This window comes from Panulirus ornatus, chromosome 52 (genome assembly GCF_036320965.1).
Source record: "Panulirus ornatus isolate Po-2019 chromosome 52, ASM3632096v1, whole genome shotgun sequence".
In the NCBI taxonomy this organism is placed as follows: Eukaryota; Metazoa; Arthropoda; class Malacostraca; order Decapoda; family Palinuridae; genus Panulirus; species Panulirus ornatus.
The window spans coordinates 13,170,841-13,196,161 of record NC_092275.1 but is presented as its reverse complement, the minus strand read 5'-3'; the positions used below and the strand labels follow the sequence as shown (position 1 = coordinate 13,196,161).

Sequence of the window (25,321 nt, the reverse complement as noted above, 5' to 3'; positions counted from 1 at the left end):
GTATGTATGGCTCATGGTGAAGTGCCTGAGGTTTGGCGGAATGCATGCATAGTGCCATTGTACAAAGGCAAAGGGGATAAAGGTGAGTGTTCAAATTACAGAGGTATAAGTTTGTTGAGTATTCCTGAGAAATTATATGGGAGGGTATTGATTGATAGGGTGAAGGCATGTACAGTGCATAAGATTGGGGAAGAGCAGTGTGGTTTCAGAAGTGGCAGAGAATGTGTGGATCATCTGTTTGCTTTGATGAATTTTTGTGAGAAATACGTAGAAAAAAATGGATTTGTATGAAGCATTTATGGATCTGGAGAAGGCATATGATAAGAGTTGATATTGATAGAGATGCTGTGTGGCAGGTATTAAGAATATATGGTGTGGGAGGTAAGTTGCTAGAAGCAGTGAAAAGATTTTATCAAGGCTGTAAGGCATGTGTACGAGTAGGAAGAGAGGAAAGTGATTGGTTCTCAGTGAATGTCGGTTTGCAGCAGAGGTGTGTGATGTCTCCATGGTTGTTTAATTTGTTTATGGATGGGGTTGTTAGGGAGGTAAATGCAAAAGTTTTGGAGAGAGGGGCAAGTATGAAGTCGGTTGTGGATGAGAGGCCTTGGGAAGTGAGTCAGCTGTTGTTTGCTGATGATACAGCACTGGTGGCTGATTCGGGTGAGAAACTGCAGAAGCTGGTGACTGAGTTTGGTAAAGCTTGTGAAAGAGGAAAGCTGAGAGTAAATGTGAATAAGAGCAGGGTTATTAGGTACAGGAGGGTTGAGGGACAAGTCAACTGGGAGGTAAGTTTGAATGGAGAAAGGAGGAAGTGGATGGAACCATGGAAGCGGAAGTGAGTCACAGGGTGGGGGAGGGGGCAAAAGTTCTGGGAGCGTTGAAAAATGTGTGGAAGGCGAGAACATTATCTCTGAAAGCAAAAATGGGTATGTTTGAAGGAATAGTGGTTCCAACAATGTTATATGGTCGCGATGCGTGGGCTATTGATAGGGGTGTGAGAAGGAGGGTGGATGTGTTGGAAATGAGATGTTTGAGGATAATATGTGGTGTGAGGTGGTTTGATCGAGTAATTAATAAAACGGTAAGAGAGATGTGTGGTAATAAAAAGAGTGTGGTTGAGAGAGCAGAAGAGGGTGTGTTGAAATGGTTTGGTCACATAGAGAGAAGGAGTGAGGAAAGATTGACATAGAGGGTATATGTGTCAGAGGTGGAAGGAACGAGGAGAAGTGAGAGACCAAATTGGAGGTGGAAGGATGGAGTGAAAAAGATTCTGAGCAACTGGGGCCTGAACATGCAGGAGGGTGAAAGGCGTACAAGGAATAGAGTGAATTGGAACGATGTGGTATACCAGGGTCAACATGCTGTCAATGGATTGAACCAAGGCATGTGAAGCGTCTGGGGTAAACCATGGAAAGTTTTGTGGGGCCTGGTGGAAAAGGAGCTGTGGTTTCGGTGCATTATAAAGGACAGCTAGAGACAGAGTGTGAACGATTGTGGCCTTTGTTGGCTTTTCCTAGCGCTACCTCACGCACGTGTGGGGGGAGGAGGGGGTTGTCATTTCATGTGTGGTGGGGTGGCAACAGGAATGAATAAAGGCAGCAAGTATGAATTATATACATGTGTATATATGTATTTGTCTATGTATGTATATATATGTATTCCTATGAATCCACGGGGAAAATGAAGCACGATAAATTCCCAAGAGCACTTTCACGTAATAATCACATCATCAGGGGAGACATGAAAGAAATATAAGTCAGTTGATACACACCGAAGACGAAGCTAGGACGCCATTTGGTAAACATAGACAATCACGTTTACCAAATGGCATCCTAGCTTTGTCTCTTCCATGTATGTCAACTGACTTATATTTCTCTCTTGTGTCTCCCCTGATGATGTGATTATTACACGAAAGTGCACTTGGGAACTTATCGTGTTTCATTTTCCCCATGGACTCATAGGAATATCTTGATCACGCGCAAAATTGTGATCCTTTCCAATATATATGTATACGTTATTGGATTACGTGTTAATTGACAGGCGTGCGAAAGGGAGACTTTTGGATGTTAATGTGCTGAGAGGTGCAACTGGAGGGATGTCTGATCATTATCTTGTGGAGGCTAAGGTGAAGATTAGTATGGGTTTTCAGAAAAGAGGAGTGAATGTTGGGGTGAAGAAGGTGGTGAGAGTAAGTGAGCTTGGGAAGGAGACCTGTGTGGGGAAGTACCAGGAGAGACTGTGTACAGAATGGAAAAAGGTGAGAACAATGGAAGTAAGGGGAGTCGGGGAGGAATGGGATGTATTTAGGGAATCAGTGATGGATTGCGCAAAAGATGCTTGTGGCATGAGAAGAGTGGGAGGTGGGCTGTTTAGAAAGGGTAGTGAGTGGTGGGATGAAGAAGTAAGAGTATTAGTGAAAGAGAAGAGAGAGGCATTTGGACGATTTTTGCAGGGAAAAAATGCAATTGAGTGGGAGAAGTATAAAAGAAAGAGACAGGAGGTCAAGAGAAAGGTGCAAGAGGTGAAAAAAAGGGCAAATGAGAGTTGGGGTGAGAGACTATCAGTAAATTTTAGGGAGAATAAAAAGATGTTCTGGAAGGAGGTAAATAGGGTGCGTAAGACAAGGGAGCAAATGGGAACTTCAGTGAAGGGCGTAAATGGGGAGGTGATAACAAGTAGCGGTGATGTGAGGAGATGGAGTGAGTATTTTGAAGGTTTGTTGAATGTGTCTGATGACAGAGTGGCAGATATAGGGTGTTTTGGTCGAGGTGGTGTGCAAAGTGAGAGGGTTAGGGAAAATGATTTGGTAAACAGAGAAGAGGTAGTAAAAGCTTTGCGGAAGATGAAAGCCGGCAAGGCAGCAGGTTTGGATGGTATTGCAGTGGAATTTATTAAGAAAGGGGGTGACTGTATTGTTGACTGGTTGGTAAGGTTATTTAATGTATGTATGACTCATGGTGAGGTGCCTGAGGATTGGCGGAACGCGTGCATAGTGCCATTGTACAAAGGCAAAGGGGAAAAGAGTGAGTGCTCAAATTACAGAGGTATAAGTTTGTTGAGTATTCCTGGTAAATTATATGGGAGGGTATTGATTGAGAGGGTGAAGGCATGTACAGAGCATCAGATTGGGGAAGAGCAGTGCGGTTTCAGAAGTGGTAGAGGATGTGTGGATCAGGTGTTTGCTTTGAAGAATGTATGTGAGAAATACTTAGAAAAGCAAATGGATTTGTATGTAGCATTTATGGATCTGGAGAAGGCATATGATAGAGTTGATAGAGATGCTCTGTGGAAGGTATTAAGAATATATGGTGTGGGAGGCAAGTTGTTAGAAGCAGTGAAAAGTTTTTATCGAGGATGTAAGGCATGTGTACGTGTAGGAAGAGAGGAAAGTGATTGGTTCTCAGTGAATGTAGGTTTGCGGCAGGGGTGTGTGATGTCTCCATGGTTGTTTAATTTGTTTATGGATGGGGTTGTAAGGGAGGTAAATGCAAGAGTCCTGGAAAGAGGGGCAAGTATGAAGTCTGTTGGGGATGAGAGAGCTTGGGAAGTGAGTCAATTGTTGTTCGCTGATGATACAGCGCTGGTGGCTGATTCATGTGAGAAACTGCAGAAGCTGGTGACTGAGTTTGGTAAAGTGTGTGGAAGAAGAAAGTTGAGAGTAAATGTGAATAAGAGCAAGGTTATTAGGTACAGTAGGGGTGAGGGTCAAGTCAATTGGGAGGTGAGTTTGAATGGAGAAAAACTGGAGGAAGTGAAGTGTTTTAGATATCTGGGAGTGGATCTGTCAGCGGATGGAACCATGGAAGCGGAAGTGGATCATAGGGTGGGGGAGGGGGCGAAAATTTTGGGAGCCTTGAAAAATGTGTGGAAGTCGAGAACATTATCTCGGAAAGCAAAAATGGGTATGTTTGAGGGAATAGTGGTTCCAACAATGCTGTATGGTTGCGAGGCGTGGGCTATGGATAGAGATGTGCGCAGGAGGATGGATGTGCTGGAAATGAGATGTTTGAGGACAATGTGTGGTGTGAGGTGGTTTGATCGAGTAAGTAACGTAAGGGTAAGAGAGATGTGTGGAAATAAAAAGAGCGTGGTCGAGAGAGCAGAAGAGGGTGTTTTGAAATGGTTTGGGCACATGGAGAGAATGAGTGAGGAGAGATTGACCAAGAGGATATATGTGTCGGAGGTGGAGGGAACGAGGAGAAGAGGGAGACCAAATTGGAGGTGGAAAGATGGAGTGAAAAAGATTTTGTGTGATCGGGGCCTGAACATGCAGGAGGGTGAAAGGAGGGCAAGAAATAGAGTGAATTGGAGTCATGTGGTATACAGGGGTTGACGTGCTGTCAGTGGATTGAAGCAAGGCATGTGAAGCGTCTGGGGTAAACCATGGAAAGCTGTGTAGGTATGTATATTTGCGTGTGTGGACGTGTGTATGTACATGTGTATGGGGGGGGGTTGGGCCATTTCTTTCGTCTGTTTCCTTGCGCTACCTCGCAAACGCGGGAGACAGCGACAAAGTATAAAAAAAAAAAAAAAAAAAAAAAAACGTTGAAATGTATAGGTATGTATAAGTGCGTGTGTGGACGTGTATGTATATACATTTGTATGTGGGTGGGTTGGGCCATTCTTTCGTCTGTTTCCTTGCACTACCTTGCTAATGCGTGAGACAGCGACAAAGTATAATAATAATAATAAATCATTATCATATTCATATTCATTATTATTATACTTTGTCGCTGTCTCCCACGTTAGTGAGGTAGCACAAGGAAACAGACGAAAGATGAAGCAACCTATCTATTAAAAGTCCCTACAGTGAGATTTTGCCAAGGCAAGGACATATTTCAGATATAATAGAAATAAATGAAGAGTTTTATTCTAAAGGAAGATTAATACACAGCTTACAAAAGGTATATGGTGCTGCAAATCTAAAGATGTTTGAAAAAAGCTGAATGAAAGTCCTAAGGAATTAATCCTTCTATTTCTGTTTTATTGTTACAGAAAAGGGAATGACATCCAGCTAACAAGAAAATACTAAAGTGCCAAGTTATCTATAACTGCACTGTTTGCTCAAACAAATTCATCCATCCAAATTTTTTTCTTTAAGGGCTCCAGTCACAGACAAAGGTCCACATCAAAACCAGGCCTTAACTGAAATATAGTGAGAATTATGAAATCGAAAAAGAAGACATGGGAAACTGTTTACAAATTTTGGAAGTGAAAAACTTGTCTTTTACAATAAGCCAAGTTATAGTTATTGGGTTAGACATGAGAAGGCATAGAGTTCCAAAGTTTCGATGTATTGGGAAAGAAGCAGTTACTAAAATGGCCCAGGCCCACCCTTGAGTTGCTGATGGCCACACAGTAATCATCTGATGCAACAGCCTGCCAAGTACTGCATAGTCTAGCTAATGGTGGGGACACACAAGCAGCCAGCTCTCGGGAGCAAAAACCCAAAGTAATACCTATAAAAGAGGTAAAGTGAACCAACAATGTGGCATAGAGCAAGAGGGTCAGGTTTGGAAGTTAGCCTGGGACAGCTTATGAGTCAGACCACTTAAAACTCAACTCGTCAAGTAAGGATGCAGTGTTAGAACTACCCACAAGTTAGAGCAGTACTCCACACAAGGACAAATAAATCCTCTGTGTAAACAGAGCAACTGATAAGAAGACAAGAAGTTTTGACATCTAAACAGGACACTCAATTTCTTAAAGGCAGACTTAGCTATTCTTGTAATGTGGGACTTCCAAGAAAGAGTGGATGTTAAAGTAATACCAAGTATGTTCATCAAGTCATGAAGAGGAATTACAGAACCATCAAAGGCAAGACCAGAGTTGTGAAGAGTTTTCAACAGAGTGATGGGTAAAAACTGGGTCTTGAAGGCATTAAACTTAATTAGATTTCATTTGCCTCACTGAGATATCCTGTCCAAGTCAGAGTTTATTGAAGAAGCTGTGTCAAGACAAGAAGCAAATAAAGTGAGAAAAGAAACAGCAGAATTGAAGGATGTGGATGAATGCAGTGCTGAGTCATCAGTGAATGAGTGCATGACTATATAATCCTTTTGAGTCAAGTTTAACCTAAGTCCAATGATATGTTTCTTTTAAAAAACTCATAAATAACTCCCGAAGCTGGACATATGAATAAGAGAGATACAGAATACACAGTTAAGGGGTAAGCTTAAATTATTTCATTAGCTGACCTAATAAACCAAGGAGCCATGTGCAATTTACCCTTACAAAATTGATAAAGCAACTCATCCTGCAAAAAATACTAGAAAGAAGGACCTACAGGGCAAGAAATAACAAATGATAAGGCTGAATTGAATGTACAGTCTTGTGTGTGTGAGCTGGATCACTTTGCAAAGTTGTAGGGGACTAACTGATCAGCTTTAATCTAGTACATGAAAAAAGCTACAAAGAAAGTTGCAAAGCAATATCAAACATTTGCATAATTTTCTTTAAGGATTTTTTTGACAATATGAACCACTTTATGATTAGCTATAAAGAGTAGCCAGCTTCATAAGCAGAGTCCTGACATCAAATATCCAAGAGCTAATTTTCACTAACATGAACACTCACCTGAAATCAGAATACTGGTGGGCTGGTGTTGACTGAGACCCAGCAGAAGGAAAGAATATAGTTTCTACGACATAAAAATCCTGAATTAGAACGTCTAATTCAGGTTTACTTGCCAAGCTTCCAACTGCTTGCTGAATCCCAAGCTGAATGGATCCCATCAACTGGGAAGTCCCAATCTGTGGGTCAAAATGATCAATTAACATTCAGTGTTCGGCTGAGTAAAATTTGTCCTTCCTAAATATGGTTAAAATAATTCAAGTTTAAAGGAATGTATATATGCAAGTGTGTATATGAGTGAATGGGTCTATCTTCATCTGTTTCCTGGTGGTACCTTGCTGACGCAGGAAACGGCAATCAAGTATGAGAAATAAATCATAAATATGAATGAATGAACTGGGGAGTAAATGTCATTTGTGTCACATCTGATACCCATATGGATAAATTTCTGCAATGTGGAAACGGTTGACCATTCAGGGTTAGTTGCTGATGTGTTAGTTGGAGCCTTCAATGCATGTATGGCTTATGGTGAGGTGCCTGAGGACAGGTGGAATGCATGTAAAGTACTTCTGCATTGATGTAAGTAGGACAAAAGTGAATGTTCAAATTATATAGGTATAAGTTTGTTTGATCAAGTAAGTAATGAAAGGGTGAGAGATGTGTGGAAATAAAAAGATTGTGGTTGAGAAAGCAGAAGAGGGTGCATTGAAATCGTTTGGACATATGGGGAGAATGAGTGAGGAAAGATTGACAGAGGATATATGTGTCTTGAGGTGGAAAGAACAAGGAGAAGCGGGAGATCAAATTGGAGGTGGAAGGATGGAGAGAAAAAGATTTTGAGCAATCAAAGCCTGATCATACAGGAGGGTGAGAGGCATGCAAGGAATAGAGTGAATTGGGACAATGTGATATACTGGGGTCAACTTCCTGTCAGTGGACTGAACCAGGGCATGTTAAACGTCTGGGGTAAACCATGGAAAGGTCTGTGGGGCCTGGATATGGATAGGGAGCTGTGATTTCGGTGCATTATACATGACTGAGAGACTGTGTGAATGAATGTGGCTTTTTTTTGTCTGTATTCCTGAAGCTACCTCGCTGAAGTGGAGGGTAGCGATGCTGTTTCCTGTGGGGCGGGGTAGCGCCAGGAATGGATGAAGGCAAGCAAGTATGAATATGAACATGTGTATATATGCATCATGTTTGTGTATGTATGTATATGTGTATATGTTGATGTGTATATGTATGTGCATGTATGAGTGTTTATGTATATATATATATATGTGTATATGAGTGGATGGGCCAGTCTTCATCCATTTCCTGGCACTACCTACCTGACACAGGAAACAGCAATTAAGTATAATAAAATGAAAAAAAATGTTTGTTGAGCATATATTGCAAGCTGTCTGGGACAGTGATGACAGAGAGGGTGGTTACATGCACAGTTTCAAATTGGGCTGGAAGAAAATGGCTTTAGAAAAGGTAGAGGATGTGACGATCAGGTAATGACTTTGATGACTGAATGTGAAAAACATCTAAAAGAAACAAAAGGATCTGTATATGGTGTACTGATTTGGAGAAAGCATATGCTCTAAGGTAGGTGTTACACATATATGGTGTGGGTGGAAAGCTATTAGAAGAAGAGTTTTTATTGAGTAAAACGTATGCATAATCAGGAAAAGAGGGGGGTGATTCTAGGTAAAGGTGGGTCTGTGGCAGGGGCATGTGATGTAACCTTGGCTATCTAATATATTTATGGAAGGGGTGGTTCGGAAGGTAAATGTCCAAACTATTTTAGCACACCCTCTTCAGCTCTTTCAACCATACTCTTCTCATGACCACACCTCTCACCTTACAATTACTTAATTAAATCCCTTTACACCACACACTGTTCTTATACATATAATTTCCAACACATCCACCCTCCTCTGCACATTTTCGTCTGTAAGCCATGCTTCACATTAATACGTCAGTGATGAAACATACACATTTTTGCCAACTGTGATAGTGACTACTCTTTCCACACATTTCTTAATGCTCCCAGAACCTTTGCCCCCTCACCCTCCCTGTGATTCACTTCTGCATCCATGGCTGTATTTGCTGCCATGCCCACACCCGTGTATTTAAAACATCCCACTTCCTCCCAGATTTCTCTATCTAAATACACTCAACTAACCAGTCTCTCTGCACTGCTACACCTAATAACCTTGCTTTTTCTCATTCACTTGCAACTTCCTCCTTTCACAAACTCAGACACCAACTGCAGTTTCTCACTTGAATCTGCCACTAGTGCCATGTCATATGCCAATAACAAATGACACTTCGCAGACCCTCTAATTCCTTACAGACTGCAAAACTGCCCTTCTCTATCCACCTTGCATTCATCTCCCTCACCACCCCATCCATAAATAAATTAAACAGCCAAGATGACATCACATCCATGATGCAGTCATATTTTCATCTAGAACAACGCACCCCTCTCTCCAACTACTCACACACTAGCCTAAATCTCTTGATAAAAACTACACTGCTTCTAAAAGCTTTCCTCCACACACCATATATAGTAGCCCCTTCCAGAAAGACTCTTGATCAATCTAGTCATATGCTTTCTCTGATCCATAAATTCCATAGACAAATCCTTCTGTTTCTCAGAGTATTTCTCACATACTTTCTTCAATGCAAAAACCTGATACACATATCCTCTACCATTCCTGAAAGAACATGTTTCTTCCAAATCTCATGATCTATGAGTGCAACCATCCTCTCAATCACTACTCTCCCATACACCCTACCAAGCAAACTCAACAAACTTATACCTCTGTAATTCAAACACTCATCTTTGTCCCCTCTACTTTGATACAATGGTACTATACAGGCATTCTGCCAATCCTCAGGCACTTAACCATGATCCATATATACCATGAAATCATAACTAACCAATTAAAAATGCAAATTCCCCCTTTCTTAAGAAAACCAACCGTAATAACATCCATTCCAGCCAACTTGACACACGAATCTTATGCATGGCTTTCATCACCTTTCCATCTATCTACACCTCTGATACCTGTTCCCAACTGGAACTCCCTCAAGGGGGTGGCTGCAGCAATAGAACCTCCATAACTAGTGAACTCTAGTACCACTTCTTAGCCTTTAGCGCCTCACCCTTATCAGGCCACTGGCAGAGGGCAACTCTAGAGCAATGTTTGCTAAGGATCCTATCTAATGTTCCTGCTGACTACTTCTACCTAATGCTCCTGCCCAATGTTCCCACCTATTACTTCTACCTATGTTTCTACCTTATGCTCCTGCCTGAATGTTCCTGTCAACTTCTTTATCTATTGCTCCTATTATTTTGCCAAAAGGCAGAGCTAGCACACAGTGCTCATTGCAGGAAAATCTGCAGTTACAAAGAATGAGTTATGCGAGTCAAGTGTTCGTCATATTATTTACCCCTCTGTTCTCTCATTTTCTCACACTATTAACCTCCTTTCAAATCATCGCTTGCTGATACTTGCTTCCTCTAACTCTCACTGCCTTCTTTTTCAGCCCTTGCATCTTCCTCTTAACCTCCTACCATTTTTTCTGTATATTACACAAACTTAATCCTCCCCTGTTGGTACCAACCATACAACTCTTTTCTCTTTCACTAGCAATGTCACTTCATCATCCTACCACTCACTAACCATTCTAATCTATCCACCTCCCACCTTCTGCATGCCATACACTTCTCTCATATATGCCAGCAGCACTTCTATATATACCTCCCAATCCTTATCTGTTCCTCTTGCTTTGTTTGCTCACACCTTTTGCCATTCTACACTCAATATTTCCTGGTTTCTTTTCCAAGCTCACTTACTATCATCACTCTCTTCTCACTCATATTTTCTCTTTTCCAAAACCTCATCAAATCTACCCTTGTCACCTCCAGGTAATGATCAGAATCCCACCAGCAGTCCCTCTCAGTATATTCCCATCCACAAGGCTATCTTTTGTACATCTTCCAATCAGAATGCATTCCAATGATGCACAGTTACCATCATTTCTACTCACCCGCATATACTTATGCATGTCCTTTTTAGCATGCAACTCCTCCAGTTGTTCACCATTTTCATTCACATTGTCAAATACCCCATGTTCCCTAGCCATACCTTCAGCTGCCACATTACTCATTTTCACATTTAAAACTTTCACATTTAAAACATTCATCAATAATACCAGATCTCTTGCATCACATATGGTGACACATTCACTCAGCTGCTCTAAAAACACTCGCCTCTCTTCACCGTCCTTCTCGAGGCTAGGTGAATAAGCACTAATAATCATTCCTGTCTCATGATCCACTTTCATTTTTACCTAGATCAGTCTGAAGTTCACCTCCTTACAACCTTTCACACACTCCCACAATAACTGCTTCAGCAGTAGTGCTACCCCTTCCTTTACTCCTGCCTTCACATCGACCAACATCTTTAACCCAAAGGTATTCCCAAATCATTCTTCCCCTTTACGTTTTGAGTTTTGTTTCACTTAAAGCCAGAAATCCGAGTTCCATTCCTTAATCATATTACCCATCTCTCCTTTCTTCTCATTTTGATTACATCCTGACATGTTCAGACACCCCAGCCAAAGCCTCTGAGGAGGACAAGCACTTCTTAATTGGTTCCTTCTTCTGTTCCATCTTTTAGAAAATGACATACAATTAATACAATAAAATGAGGAACAGTACCAACTACAACATAATCAACATCTATATACCTCCCCCTCCGCATCAACATCCGAAGATATTCTGCCTAACTGCAGAACCTTGCCAGTATGTCCAAAATCTATCTTTGTGAAAGTTTCAATGCCCACCATTATAGCTGGCTCAATACTTACACCTATGACCCCTAAAGAGAACTACTCACATACCAACAGCAACTTCTCAATATCAATATTACTGTTGGGATGGGTCATATCCAGAGCACAGATGTGAAAGCTTAACCTGAGTTTGTTTGGGAAGTGCAGTTTTAGATGCTGTGATGTTAAAAACTGAGTTAGGAAGGCAAGTGTTTAGTGCTTGTCACGTCATTACAGCGTGTATGTGTTTTGTCAATGTTATGTTTCCTGGGGTTTTGGGGATCTGTGAGTTGTGGGTGCTGAGGTGTGAGGGAAGGGTAGGCTTTCCATTTACATCTCAGGGTTTGGTGTCTACTTATGAAGTGGCTTGGGAGAAAGGTTCAGTGCTGCTGAAAGAAAATAAATACTTTTCCAGGCTTACCTTCTTGTATGTGACCACTCCACCCTCGCCAACTCTTCTGTGGCCAATCTTCCGCTCCTTGTCTCGGATGGTGTCATAATGGGAGGGGCCTGCATGAATTCTGGGGGTCTGGGATGCTGCTGTAGTTGGTGTTTTGATGCCACCATCCTGACCTGCATTTTGTGCTGCTGTGACCTAAAAAAATAAATAAATTCATGTCAGCATAATGTACTGCAATGAATGCAAAAGCTAATACTTTATCTATCACCTTTTTATACATTCTCAATTTTTTTACGTTAGCTGAGATGGCATGGGCAACAGAGGCCTAAACAAGGCCATCTCATTAATGCTATATACATATACAGAGTTGCCAACCTTGTCAAACAAAAAAGTAACACAGATGGTATTAATACTATATACATATACAGAGCTGCCAACCTTGTCAAACAAAAAAAGTAACACAGATGGCAAAAATATGGAATTTTGAGTGAAAAAAAGGAAATTTTGCAAAATGAAACTCACAACCATGCGCAAAACAGCCTGCATTTTCAATACAGGAAATTGTGATATTCAGTACTCAAGCTGTTATCTCCATTCATTTACCCACATGTAGATAGTCCACAACTCTTTACTTTAAAACCAAAAAGTACCTAATCAGTAATGGTTCATTTTCAGTCCTCAAGCTAAGTCAACAGAGGTTCTAATGTTAGTTTGTCCACACATATTCAGTCCTGGCGAGAAAGGTTTTTGTTACGAACAGTGAATGCCTGTTTACACTTCTCCAGAAGCCTTTCACTGAACTTCACTTGATGACAAGTCATATGCAATACGAACAATGGCAAGCCAAAACATCAAAATAAGAGGTCAAGATTTCCCATGTGGGAGATGGCTGTAACATTTTGACCTCTCCAAACTTTTCCATTAAGAAGTGGTCATTGTCTATAATTGATTTTCCTTATTATATCACCTTTTAAATGTTTTACATAGACATGATTTGGCATATGTAATGGTAATATGAGCACTTTCACTGGTTTGTTAAAGATAAGCCACATTAAATTTTGCAGGAAAGGATTAGAGTTATACACAGTAGTTTATTTCATCCCCGTTACTTAATGGTCGAGGTCCAAATAAACAGATGTGATGATGTAACTTCCTTGCTAAGATTTGATTTTTCTAGCAAAATTTTTGGTTTCTCTTCATGTCATTGCTAGAAAATCTTAGTAAATTAAACTTTAATACTTTGAAGAACAGCAATAGATGGATGGGAACTCAAAATCTTATCCACTTCTATACATGATAATTTTGCCCGACTTTGAAGCCTCAGGAAGGCCTGGCATAGGAGTAGGACTAGCCTGGTTACACAAGCTAAAGTTATGATCGGAGAGAAGACGAACAATGCAACAATTAGTATGGTCATTTCCATGAAATGGTCGGAAATTGACCAATGTCCAAAGGTTAATTTGTGAACGGCATTAGTACTTGCATGTGCGACGAGAATGTACACTAAATACTGAATAGCACACCCCTGTGAATTTCTCATATCACATGCACAATATTGACATGTACAATATGTGAACATACAACCAGAATTTCAAAAAACACATTTTACTTAGAAAAATCATACTACCATATTTATCTAAAAAAAAACATAATAAATATGGCAAAAAAGTAAAAGTCAGCAGCTCTCTCTCTCTCTCTCTAGACAAAAAATTGGCCCAACCCACTCACATACACATGTATATACATGCATGTCCACACATGCACATAAACATACCTATACATTTAAATGTATACATATATATACATATACAGACATATACACATATATACATGTACATAATTCATACCTGCTGCCTTATTCATTCCTGTCGCCACCCCGCCACACAAGAAATGACAACCCCCTTCCCACCACACGTGTGCGAGGTAGCACTAGGAAAAGACAACAAAGGCCACATTCGTTCACACTCAGCCTCTAGCTGTCATGTATAGTGCACCAAAACCACAGCTCCCTTTCCACACCCAAGCTCCACTAAACTTTCCATGGTTCACCCCAGACGCTTCACATGCCCTAGTTCAATCAATTGACAGCACGTCGACCCCGGTATACCACATCGTTCTAATCACTCTGTTCCTTGCACGTCTTTCACCCTCCTGCATGTTCAGGCCCGAATCACTCAAAATCTTTTTCACTCCATCCTTCCACCTCCAATTTGGTCTCTCACTTCTCCTCATTCCCTCCACCTCTGACACATATATCCTCTTTGTCAATCTTTCCTCACTCATTCTCTCCATAAGGCCAAACCATTTCAATACACCCTCTTCTGCTCTCTCAATCATACTCTTTTTATTAACAAGCATCTCTCTTACCCTTTCATTACTTACTCGAACAAACAACCTCACACCACATATTGTCCTCTCTCTCTCTCTCTCTCTCTCTCTCTCTCTCTCTCTCTCTATATATATATATATATATTTTTTTTTTTTTTGCTTTGTCGGTCTCCTGCGCTTGCGAGGTAGCGCAAGGAAACAGACAAAAGAAATGGCCCAACCCACCCCCATACACATGTATATACATACGTCCACACACGCAAATATACATACCTACACAGCTTTCCATGGTTTACCCCAGACGCTTCACATGCCTTGATTCAATCCACTGACAGCACGTCAACCCCTGTATACCACATGACTCCAATTCACTCTATTCCTTGCCCTCCTTTCACCCTCCTGCATGTTCAGGCCCCGATCACACAAAATCTTTTTCACTCCATCTTTCCACCTCCAATTTGGTCTCCCTCTTCTCCTCGTTCCCTCCACCTCTGACACATATATCCTCTGGGTCAATCTTTCCTCACTCATTCTCTCCATGTGCCCAAACCATTTCAAAACACCCTCTTCTGCTCTCTCAACCACACTCTTTTTATTTCCACACATCTCTCTTACCCTTACGTTACTTACTCAATCAAACCACCTCACACCACACATTGTCCTCAAACATCTCATCTCCAGCACATCCATCCTCCTGCGCACAACTCTATCCATAGCCCACGCCTCGCAACCATACAACATTGTTGGAACCACTATTCCTTCAAACATACCCATTTTTGCTTTCCGAGATAATGTTCTCGACTTCCACACATTCTTCAAGGCTCCCAGAATTTTCTCCCCCTCCCCCACCCTATGATTCACTTCCGCTTCCATGGTTCCATCCGCTGCCAGATCCACTCCCAGATATCTAAAACACTTTACTTCCTCCAGTTTTTCTCCATTCAAACTTACATTATTATTATTATTATTTTGCTTTGTCGCTGTCTCCTGCGTTTGCGAGGTAGCGCAAGGAAACAGACAAAAGAAATGGCCCAACCCACCCCCATACACATGTGTATACATACACATCCACACATGCAAATATACATACCTATACATCTCAATGTACACATATATATACACACACAGACATATACATATATACACATGTACATAATTAATACTGTCTGCCCTTATTTATTCCCATCGCCATCTCGCCACACATGGAATAACAACCCCCCTCCCCCCTCATGTGTGCGAGGTAGCGCTAGGAAAATACAGCAAAGGCCCCATTCGTTCACACTCAGTCTCTAGCCATCATGTAATAATGCACCGAAACCACAGCTCCCCTTCCACATCCAGGCCCCACAGAACTTTCCATGGTTTACCACAGACGCTTCACATGCCCTGGTTCAATCCACTGACAGCACGTCGACCCCGGTATACCACATCGTTCCAATTCACTCTATTCCTTGCACGCCTTTCACCCTCCATGTGCATGTTCAGGCCCCGATCACTCAAAATCTTTTTCACTCCATCATTCCACCTCCAATTTGGTCTCCCACTTCACCTCATTTGGACGATTTTTGCTAGGAAAAAATGCAATTGAGTGGGAGATGTATAAAAGAAAGAGACAGGAGGTCAAGAGAAAGGTGCAAGAGGTGAAAAAGAGGGCAAATGAGAGTTGGGGTGAGAGAGTATCATTAAATATTAGGGAGAATAAAAAGATGTTTTGGAAGGAGGTAACTAAAGTGCGTAAGACAAGGGAGCAAATGGGAACTTCAGTGAAGGGCGCTAATGGGGAGGTGATAACAAGTAGTGGTGATGTGAGAAGGAGATGGAGTGAGTATTTTGAAGGTTTGTTGAATGTGTTTGATGATAAGAGTGGCAGGTATAGGGTGTTTTGGTCGAGGTGGTGTGCAAAGTGAGAGGGTTAGGGAAAATGATTTGGTAAATAGAGAAGAGGTAGTAAAAGCTTTGCGGAAGATGAAAGCCGGCAAGCAGCAGGTTTGGATGGTATTGCAGTGGAATATATTAAAAACGGGGGTGACTGTATTGTTGACTGGTTGGTAAGGTTATTCAATGTATGTATGACTCATGGTGAGGTGCCTGAGGATTGGCGGAATGCGTGCATAGTGCCATTGTACAAAGGCAAAGGGGAAAAGAGTGAGTGCTCAAATTACAGAGGTATAAGTTTGTTGAGTATTCCTGGTAAATTATATGGGAGGGAATTGATTGAGAGGGTGAAGGCATGTCCAGAGCATCAGATTGGGGAAGAGCAGTGTGGTTTCAGAAGTGGTAGAGGATGTGTGGATCAGGTGTTTGCTTTGAAGAATGTATGTGAGAAATACTTAGAAAAGCAAATGGATTTGTATGTAGCATTTATGGATCTGGAGCAAGTTGTTAGAAGCAGTGAAAAGTTTTTATCGAGGACGTAAGGCATGTGTACGTGTAGGATGAGAGGAAAGTGACTGGTTCTCAGTGAATGTAGTTTTGCGGCAGGGGTGTGTGATGTCTCCATGCTTGTTTAATTTGTTTATGGATGGGGTTGTTAGGGAGGTGAATGCAAGAGTTTTGGAAAGAGGGGCAAGTATGAAGTCTGTTGGGGATGAGAGAGCTTGGGAAGTGAGTCAGTTGTTGTTCGCTGATGATACAGCGCTGGTGGCTGATTCATGTGAGAAACTGCAGAAGCTGGTGACTGAGTTTGGTAAAGTGTGTGAAAGAAGAAAGTTAAGAGTAAATGTGAATAAGCAAGGTTATTAGGTACAGTAGGGTTGAGGGTCAAGTCAATTGGGAGGTTAGTTTGAATGGAGAAAAACTGGAGGAAGTAAAGTGTTTTAGATATCTGGGAGTGGATCTGGCAGCGGATGGAACCATGGAAGCGGAAGTGGATCATAGGGTGGGGGAGGGGGCGAAAATCCTGGGAGCCTTGAAGAATGTGTGGAAGTGGAGAACATTATCTCAGAAAGCAAAAATAGGTAAGTCTGAAGGAATACTGGTTCCAACAATGTTACATGGTTGCGAGGCATGGGCTATAGATAGGGTTGTGCAGAGAAGGGTGGGTGTGTTGGAAATAAGATGTTTGAGGGCAATATGTGGTGTGAGGTGGTTTGATCGAGTAAGTAATGAAAGGGTGAGAGATGTGTGTGGTAATAAAAAGAGTGTGGTTGAGAGAGCAGAAGGGGGTGTATTGATATGGTTTGGTAACATGGAGAGAATGTGTGAGGAAAGATTGACAAAAGAGGATATATGTTTCAAAGGTGGAGGAAACTAGAAAAGGGAGATCAAACTGGAGGTGGAAGGATGGAGTGAAAAAGATTTTGAGCGATTGGGGCCTGAGCATGCAGGAGGGTGAAAGGCATGCAAGGGATAGAGTGAATTGGAACGATGTGGCATACCAGGGTCGACGTGCTGTCAATGGATTGAACCGGGAAATGTGAAGCATCTGGGGTAAACTATGGAAAGTTTAGTGGGACTTGGATGTGGAAAGGGAGCTGTGGTTTTGGTGCATTATACATGACAGCTAGAGGCTGATTGTGAACGAATGTGACCTTTGTTGTTTTTTCCTAGTGCTACCTTGCGTGTGTGCAGGGGGAGTGGGTGTCATTTTATGTGTGGCGGGATGGCAACGGGAATGAATAAAAGCAGCAAGTATGAATGATGTACATGTGTATATATGTATATGTCTGTTGAAATGTATACGTATGTATATGTGCGTGTGTGGACATGTATGTATACACGTGTATGTGGGTGGGTTGGGCCATTATTTCGTCTGTTGCCTTGCACTACCTTGCTAGCACGGGAAACAGCAACAAAGTATAAAATAGAATAAATAAACAAAATAAATATATTGTCACGATTGTGTGTTTTTGTGTTTTTATGGTGTAACTGATATTTTATGTTGTAGGACAACAGAGAAGAGGGCCAGGGCCCCCATTATCCCAACTTGGGTTTCACTCCCCTAGCCAGGTCATCAATTCAGACACTCTCAGTCCTTAGGCCTGCTGCCTTTCCCACACCCAAGAAACCAGATGGCTGAGGTCACGGCCGGCCATTAATTCCAGTTAACCACAACATTTGGACCTTTCATTTCTCCCCCGTCCGAGACACCAGATGACAAGGGTCAAGATAGAAGGTCAGCTGGGAGATATGGCTTCCTGTATATTGTCATTATCGTCAGGACAAGAGGAGGTTGGGCCTTAGGCAAGATGTGGGCCAGACCTAAGACCCTTCATCCAACCAGGAGTGGCACTTTGAGCCACCCTGCTCCAGTCACAGCCAGACCTAAGACCCTCCAGCCAAGTAGTAGAGGCACTATGAGCCACCCTCCTCCAATCACAACTGGACCTTGGGTCTCTAGCCAATCAAGAGCGGCACTATGGGTCACCCTTCATCAATCCCACCTGAGACTAGGGAAGCAGGGCGGGGCAGGTCGCTTCTGGCTTGCTCCTCCCTGCAATAAAAACTTCTCACACCAGTTGGCCATAATTTCCTCTCTACTCAGTAGCCCAGAAGATAAGTAGTTTTTCCCTCTGTCTCAAGCCCTTATTCTACAATCAGTGTAAAGTGGCACTATACGAAACTCTACGGTGTTGAACTGCCTCTGTCATTTAGTTCCGAGTATTATAGAGTACTGTAACTTGTCATAGAAGTGTTCAACAAATAAGTGTATCTTGAATCATGTTGCTAGAGTCAAATTGTCATAAAGGAAAGAGATCTCCTGGTTTGAAATCTTACCTGAAATATTGAACTCATGTTCAGCGTTAACATAAATGATTTGTGCCTGATTTGGCTCACTCCTCCCTGCAATAAAAACCTCTCACACCAGCTGGGCCACGGTTTCCTCTCTACCCCATAGCCCAGCAGATAAGTGGTTTTCCCGTCTCAAGCCCTTAGCCTACGATCAGTGTAAAGTGGCATATATGAAACTCTACGGTGTTGAACTGTCTCTGTTGTTTAGTTCCGAGTGTCATAGAGCATTGTAATGTCAAAGAAGTGTACAACGAATAAGTGTATCTTGAATCATGTTGCTAGAGTCAAATTGTCATAAAGGAAAGAGATCTCCTGGTTTGAAATCTTACCTGGAATATTGAACTCAAGTTCAATGTTAACATAAATGATTTGTGCCTGATTAATGTGCTTCTGTTATTTTGCACTCTTTAGTTTAGTTCTTGGATTTTAAGAAGTTTTAACACTGGTGTTTGATTTAATCTCATGACTTTAAGATAGTGTTATCCATGTGCGTAGTGGACCATCCTTCCCAGTAGGAGGATTCGCAACTATATATTTTTATCATTTACTTATTTTGCTTTGTCACTGTCTCCCGCATTAGCGAGGTAGCGCAAGGAAACAGACGAAAGAAATGGCCCAACCCACCCACATACACATGTATATACATACACATCCACACAAGCAACTATACATCTCAACGTATACATATATATACACACACAGACATATATACACATGTACATAATTCATACTGTCTGCCTTTATTCATTCCCATCGCCACCCCGCCACACATGAAATAACAACACCCTCCCCCCTTATGTGCGTGAGGTAGCGCTAGGAAAAGACAACAAAGGCCACATTTGTTCACACTCAGTCTCTAGCTGTCATGTAATAATGCACTGAAACCACAGCTCCCTTTCCACATCCAGGCCCCACAAAACTTTCCATGGTTTACCCCAGATGCTTCACATACCCTGGTTCAATCCATTGACAGCACGTCGACTCCGGAATACCACATCGTTCCAGTTCACTCTATTCCTTGCACGTCTTTCACCCTCCTGCATGTTCAGGCCCCAATCACTCAAAATCTTTTTCACTCCATCTTTCCACCTCCAATTTGATCTCCCACTTCTCCTCGTTCCCTCCACCTCTGACACATATATCCTCTTGGTCAATCTTTCCTCACTCATTCTCTCCATGTGACCAAACCATTTCAAAACACCCTCTTCTGCTCTCTCAACCACACTCTTTTTATTACCACATATCTCACTTACCCTATTATTACTTACTTGAACAAACCACCTCACACCACATATTGTCCTCAAACATATATATATATATATATATATATATATATATATATATATATATATATATATATATTTTTTTTCCCATACTATTCGCTATTTCCCGCGATAGCGAGGTAGCGTTAAGAACAGAGGACTGGGCCTTTGAGGGAATATCCTCACCTGGACCTCTTCTCTGTTCCTTCTTTTGGGAAAAAAAAAAAAAAAAAAACGAGAGGGGAGGATTTCCAGCCCCCCGCTCCCTTCCCTTTTAGTCGCCTTCTACGACACGCAGGGAATACGTGGGAAGTATTCTTTCTCCCCTATCCCCAGGGAAAATATATATATATATATATATATATTATATATATATATATATATATACATATATATATATATATATATATATATATATATACATATATATATATATATATATGTTTCGGGCATTATTACATGACAGCTAGAGACTGAGCGTGAACGAATGGGGCCTTTGTTGTCTTTTCCTAGCGCTGCCTCGCACACATGAGGGGGGAGGGGATGTTATTCCATGTGTGGCGAGGTGGCGATGGGAATAAATATAGGCAGACAGTATGAATTATGTACATGAGTATATATGTATATGTCTGTGTGTGTATATATATGTGTACATTGAGATGTGTAGGTACGTATATTAGCGTGTGTAGACGTGTATGTATATACATGTGTATGGGGGTAGGTTGGGCAATTTCTTTTGTCTGTTTACTTGCGCTACCTCGCAAATGCGGGAGACGACAAAGCAAAATAATAAAAAAAAATATATATATATATATATATATATATATATATATATATATATTTGGATGCGGAAGTGAATCATAGGGTGGGGGAGGGGGCGAAAATCCAGGGAGCCTTGAAAAATGTGTGGAAGTCAAGAACATTATCTCGGAAAGCAAAAATGGGTATGTTTGAAGGAATAGTGGTTCCAACAATGTTGTATGGTTGCGAGGCGTGGCCTATGGATAGAGTTGTGCGCAGGAGGGTGGATGTGCTGGAAATGAGATGTTTGAGGACAATGTGTGGTGTGAGGTGGTTTGATCGAGTAAGTAATGTAAGGGTAAGAGAGATGTGTGGAAATAAAAAGAGCGTGGTTGAGAGAGCAGAAGAGGGTGTTTTGAAATGGTTTGGGCACATGGAGAGAATGAGTGAGGAAAGATTGACCAAGAGGATATATGTGTCGGAGGTGGAGGGAACGAGGAGAAGTGGGAGACCAAATTTTAGGTGGAAAGATGGACTGAAAAAGATTTTGTGTGATCGGGGCCTGAACATGCAGGAGGGTGAAAGGAGGGCAAGGAATAGAGTGAATTGGATCGATGTGGTATACCGGGGTTGACATGCTGTCAGTGGATTGAATCAGGGCATGTGTAGCGTCTGGGGTAAACCATGGAAAGTTGTGTGGGGCCTGGATGTGGAAAGGGAGCTGTGGTTTCGGGCATTATTGCATGACAGCTAGAGACTTTGTTGTCTTTTCCTAGTGCTACCTCGCACACATGAGGGGGGGAGGGGGATGGTATTCCATGTGTGGCGAGGTGGCGATGGGAATGAATAAAGGCAGACAGTGTGAATTGTCTGCATGGGTATATATGTATGTGTCTGTGTGTATATATATGTGTACATTGAGACGTATAGGTATGTATATTTGCGTGTGTGGATGTGTATGTATATACACTGTGTATGGGGGTGGGTTGGGCAATTTTTTTCGTCTGTTTCCTTGCGCTACCTCGCAAACGCGGGAGACAGTGACAAAGCAAAATAAAAATATAAATAAATATTTGGTTTGAGTTTGGTAAAGTGTGTGAAAGAAGAAAGTTAAGAGTAAATGTGAAAAAGTTCAAGGTTATTAGGTACAGTAGAGTTGAGGGTCAAGTCAATTGGGAGGTAAGTTTGAATGGAGAAAAACTGGAGTAAGTAAAGTGTTTTAGATATCTGGGAGTGGATCTGGCAGCAGATGGAACCATGGAAGCGGAAGTGAATCATAAGGTGGGGGAGGGGCCGAAAATCCTGGGAGCCTTGAAGAATGTGTGGAAGTTGAGAACATTATCTCGGAAAGCAAAAATGGGTATGTTTGAAGGAATAGTGGTTCCAACAATGATGTATGGTTGCGAGGCGTGGCCTATGGATAGAGTTGTGCGCAGGAGGGTGGATGTGCTGGGAATGAGATGTTTGAGGACAATGTGTGGTGTGAGGTGGTTTGATCGAGTAAGTAATGTAAGGGTAAGAGAGATGTGTGGAAATAAAAAGAGCTTGGTTGAGAGAGAAGAAGAGGGTGTTTTGAAATGGTTTGGGACATGGAAGAATGAGTGAGGAAAGATTGACCAAGAGGATATACGTGTCGGAGGTGGAGGGAACGAGGAGAAGTGGGAGACCAAATTGGAGGTGGAAAGATGGAGTGAAAAAGATTTCGAGTGATCGGGGCCTGAACATGCAGGAGGGTGAAAGGCGGCAAGGAATAGAGTGAATTGGATCGATGTGGTATACTGGGGTTGACGTGCTGTCAGTGGATTGAAACAGCAAGTGAAGCATCTGGGGTAAACCATGGAAAGTTGTGTGGGGCCTGGATGTGGAAAGGGAGCTGTGGTTTCGGGCATTATTGCATGACAGCTAGAGACTGAGTGTGAACGAATGGGGCCTTTGTTGTCTTTTCCTAGCGCTACCTCGCACACATGAGGGGGGAGGGGGATGGTATTCCATGTATGGCGAGGTGGCGATGGGAATGAATAAAGGCAGACAGTGTGAATTGTGTGCATGGGTATATATGTATGTGTCTGTGTGTGTATATATATATGTGTACATTGAGATGTATAGGTCTGTATATTTGCGTGTGTGGACATGTATGAATATACATGTGTATGAGGGTGGGTTGGGCCATTTCTTTCATCTGTTTCCTTGCGCTACCTCGCAAACGCGGGAGACAGCAACAAAGCAAAATAAATAAAAATAAAAAAATATATATCCCAACTTACGTCAGGTACCCATTTTACAGACTAACTCCAAAGGGTGGATGAACAGCGGGGTTGACTGTCACAACTAGAAATCGAACCTATGCACTCAACCCTCGGCAGCCCTTGAATGTGTCACAGTTAGGAATGCTAATTGATATACCACAGAGGTTAATGAGTTATATAGAGAGCATAAAAACCTACAGTCCAGGCATATATATCTTCATATGGACATCCTAACTAGACATTTGATCATTGCAGATAAATATATGGCTACCATGCTTTTGAACTATAAACTCTCCATCTTTAAACTGTTGTATTGACAAAAAAAAAAAGCAAATTTATGGGATATCATAACACAGCTACCTTAAATAAAGCCTCTGGTATCACTTGGATGAGTAATAGCAACCACTTTATGCCTTATTCACATGGTTTTGAATAATAAATGGCTAGTTCCTGGCAAAATACATAATATATCAGCTTTCTAAAACTTTCTTTGAATCACACCAGTTTAGAACTTTCTGGACTTTTAAACTTTCAAAGATTGCATTACATATGTCAACGAACATTCATACAGAACTGATTTAAAGTTTCCTACAACAAAATACATAACAGTATATCAAATTTCGTTAATTTCATTTTAGAATTCAAGCAAAATGTACTTTATCTCAAAGCACATTCATTTGTAAGTCTTTGAACTTCTAAATATACAATAAAAACACAACAGAAATATATTCGAACTTTTAATGCAATACCATGCTAATGACAGCACATTAATTAAAAGCTTTTATAACTTACCAAATGCATAAAACATACAAAGTTCATCGATTTAGAAAGTTTTGAACTTTCAACATAATCCACCTTATCAAAACATTAACTTACAGTTTTTTAAGTCCTTTTCTTAATCACAGCTCTTTAAATCATTCCCATAACACCAAAATCATCTTTTAAGGCTACCCTCACTGTAAACAAGGAAAATTATTCAAAATGCCCACAAAAGCTTCCTTTGTAGAGTGCCATGTATACAGTGGTTCCTCTACAACTTCACTCTGTATATCGAACAGAAAAATTACTTACATCAACTGGTGGCGGACGATGCTTGCTGTCTTTAGATTTATCTTTTGGACTGCCATCTGTAGCTTCTCCATCTGAAATAAAATAAAAATAGTGAAAGCTTTGCGGAAGATGAAAGCCGGCAAGGCAGCAGGTTTGGATGGTATTGCAGTGGAATTTATTAAAAAAGGGGGTGACTGTATTGTTGACTGGTTGGTAAGGTTATTTAATGTATGTATGACTCATGGTGAGGTGCCTGAGGATTGGCGGAATGCGTCAATCCTTGACAAAGGGAAAAGGGGGATAAGAGTGATCTCAAATTTACGGGGGTATAAGTTTGTGAGTTTTCCGGAAAATTAAGGGGGGGTTTTGGTGAGGGGGTAAGGATGACAGAGCCAGATTGGGGAAGAGCAGTTGGTTTCAGAAGGGGAAAGGGATGGTGGAACAGGTGTTTGCAAGAAGGTTGTGAGAAATAAGAAAAGCAAAGGTTTTGAAAAGAGCTTTAGGTTTGGAGAAGGCATTGAAATTTGTAGAGAAAAAATTTTTTAAAAATTTTTATAAAATAATAAAAAAATTATTTTAATATAAATAAAAAAATTAAAAAAAAATTTTCCCCCTGGGGATGGGGACAAATATCCCAGTTTCCCGCGTGTCGTAAAGGGGACAAAAGGGGAGGGGCGGGGGCGGAAATCCCCCCTTCCCCTTTTTTTTTTAAATTTTTCCAAAAAAAGGAAAACAAAAAATTGGGCCAGGTGAGGGTAGCCCCCTAAAGGGGCCCCAGTCATCTTTTCTTAACGCTACCTCCTAAGCGGGAAAGGCGAATAGTTAAAAAAAAGAAAGAAAAAAAATATATATAAAAAAAAAATTTAAAAATTTTTATAAATAAAAATATATATATATATAATATTTTTTTTCCCCGGGGGATAGGGGAGAAAAATACTTCCCACGAAATCCCTGCGGTCGTAAAGGCGACAAAAGGGAAGGGGGGGGGCTGGAAACCCCCCTTTTTTTTTTTTTTTTTTTTCCAAAAAAGGAACAGAGAAGGGGGCCGGGAGGAATTCCCTAGGGCCCCCTCTTTTTAACGCTACCCGTTCGTGGGTAATGGCGAATAGTATAAAAAAAATAAAATAAAATAAAATAATAATAAAAAATAAAAAATTAAA

General features: G+C 41.3%; 1 protein-coding gene across 23 annotated transcripts in view; it reads right to left on the bottom strand.

The window, feature by feature from the left end:
* LOC139765081 (phosphatidylinositol 4-phosphate 5-kinase type-1 alpha-like) overlaps positions 1-25,321 on the bottom strand; it is a 372,175-nt gene that overhangs the window by 268,967 nt on the left and 77,887 nt on the right. For all 23 annotated transcript variants that reach the window (XR_011716566.1, XR_011716567.1, XR_011716568.1 and 20 more), the window contains 3 exons: positions 24,183-24,253; positions 11,825-11,998; positions 6,577-6,752 (listed from right to left, as the gene is read on the bottom strand). Coding sequence is in view for 20 of the 23 variants with exons in the window: in XM_071692221.1 (XP_071548322.1) it covers positions 6,577-6,752; positions 11,825-11,998; positions 24,183-24,253 (421 nt within the window). In the remaining 3 variants the exon portion in view is untranslated. The remainder of the gene's footprint in view (positions 1-6,576; positions 6,753-11,824; positions 11,999-24,182; positions 24,254-25,321) is intronic.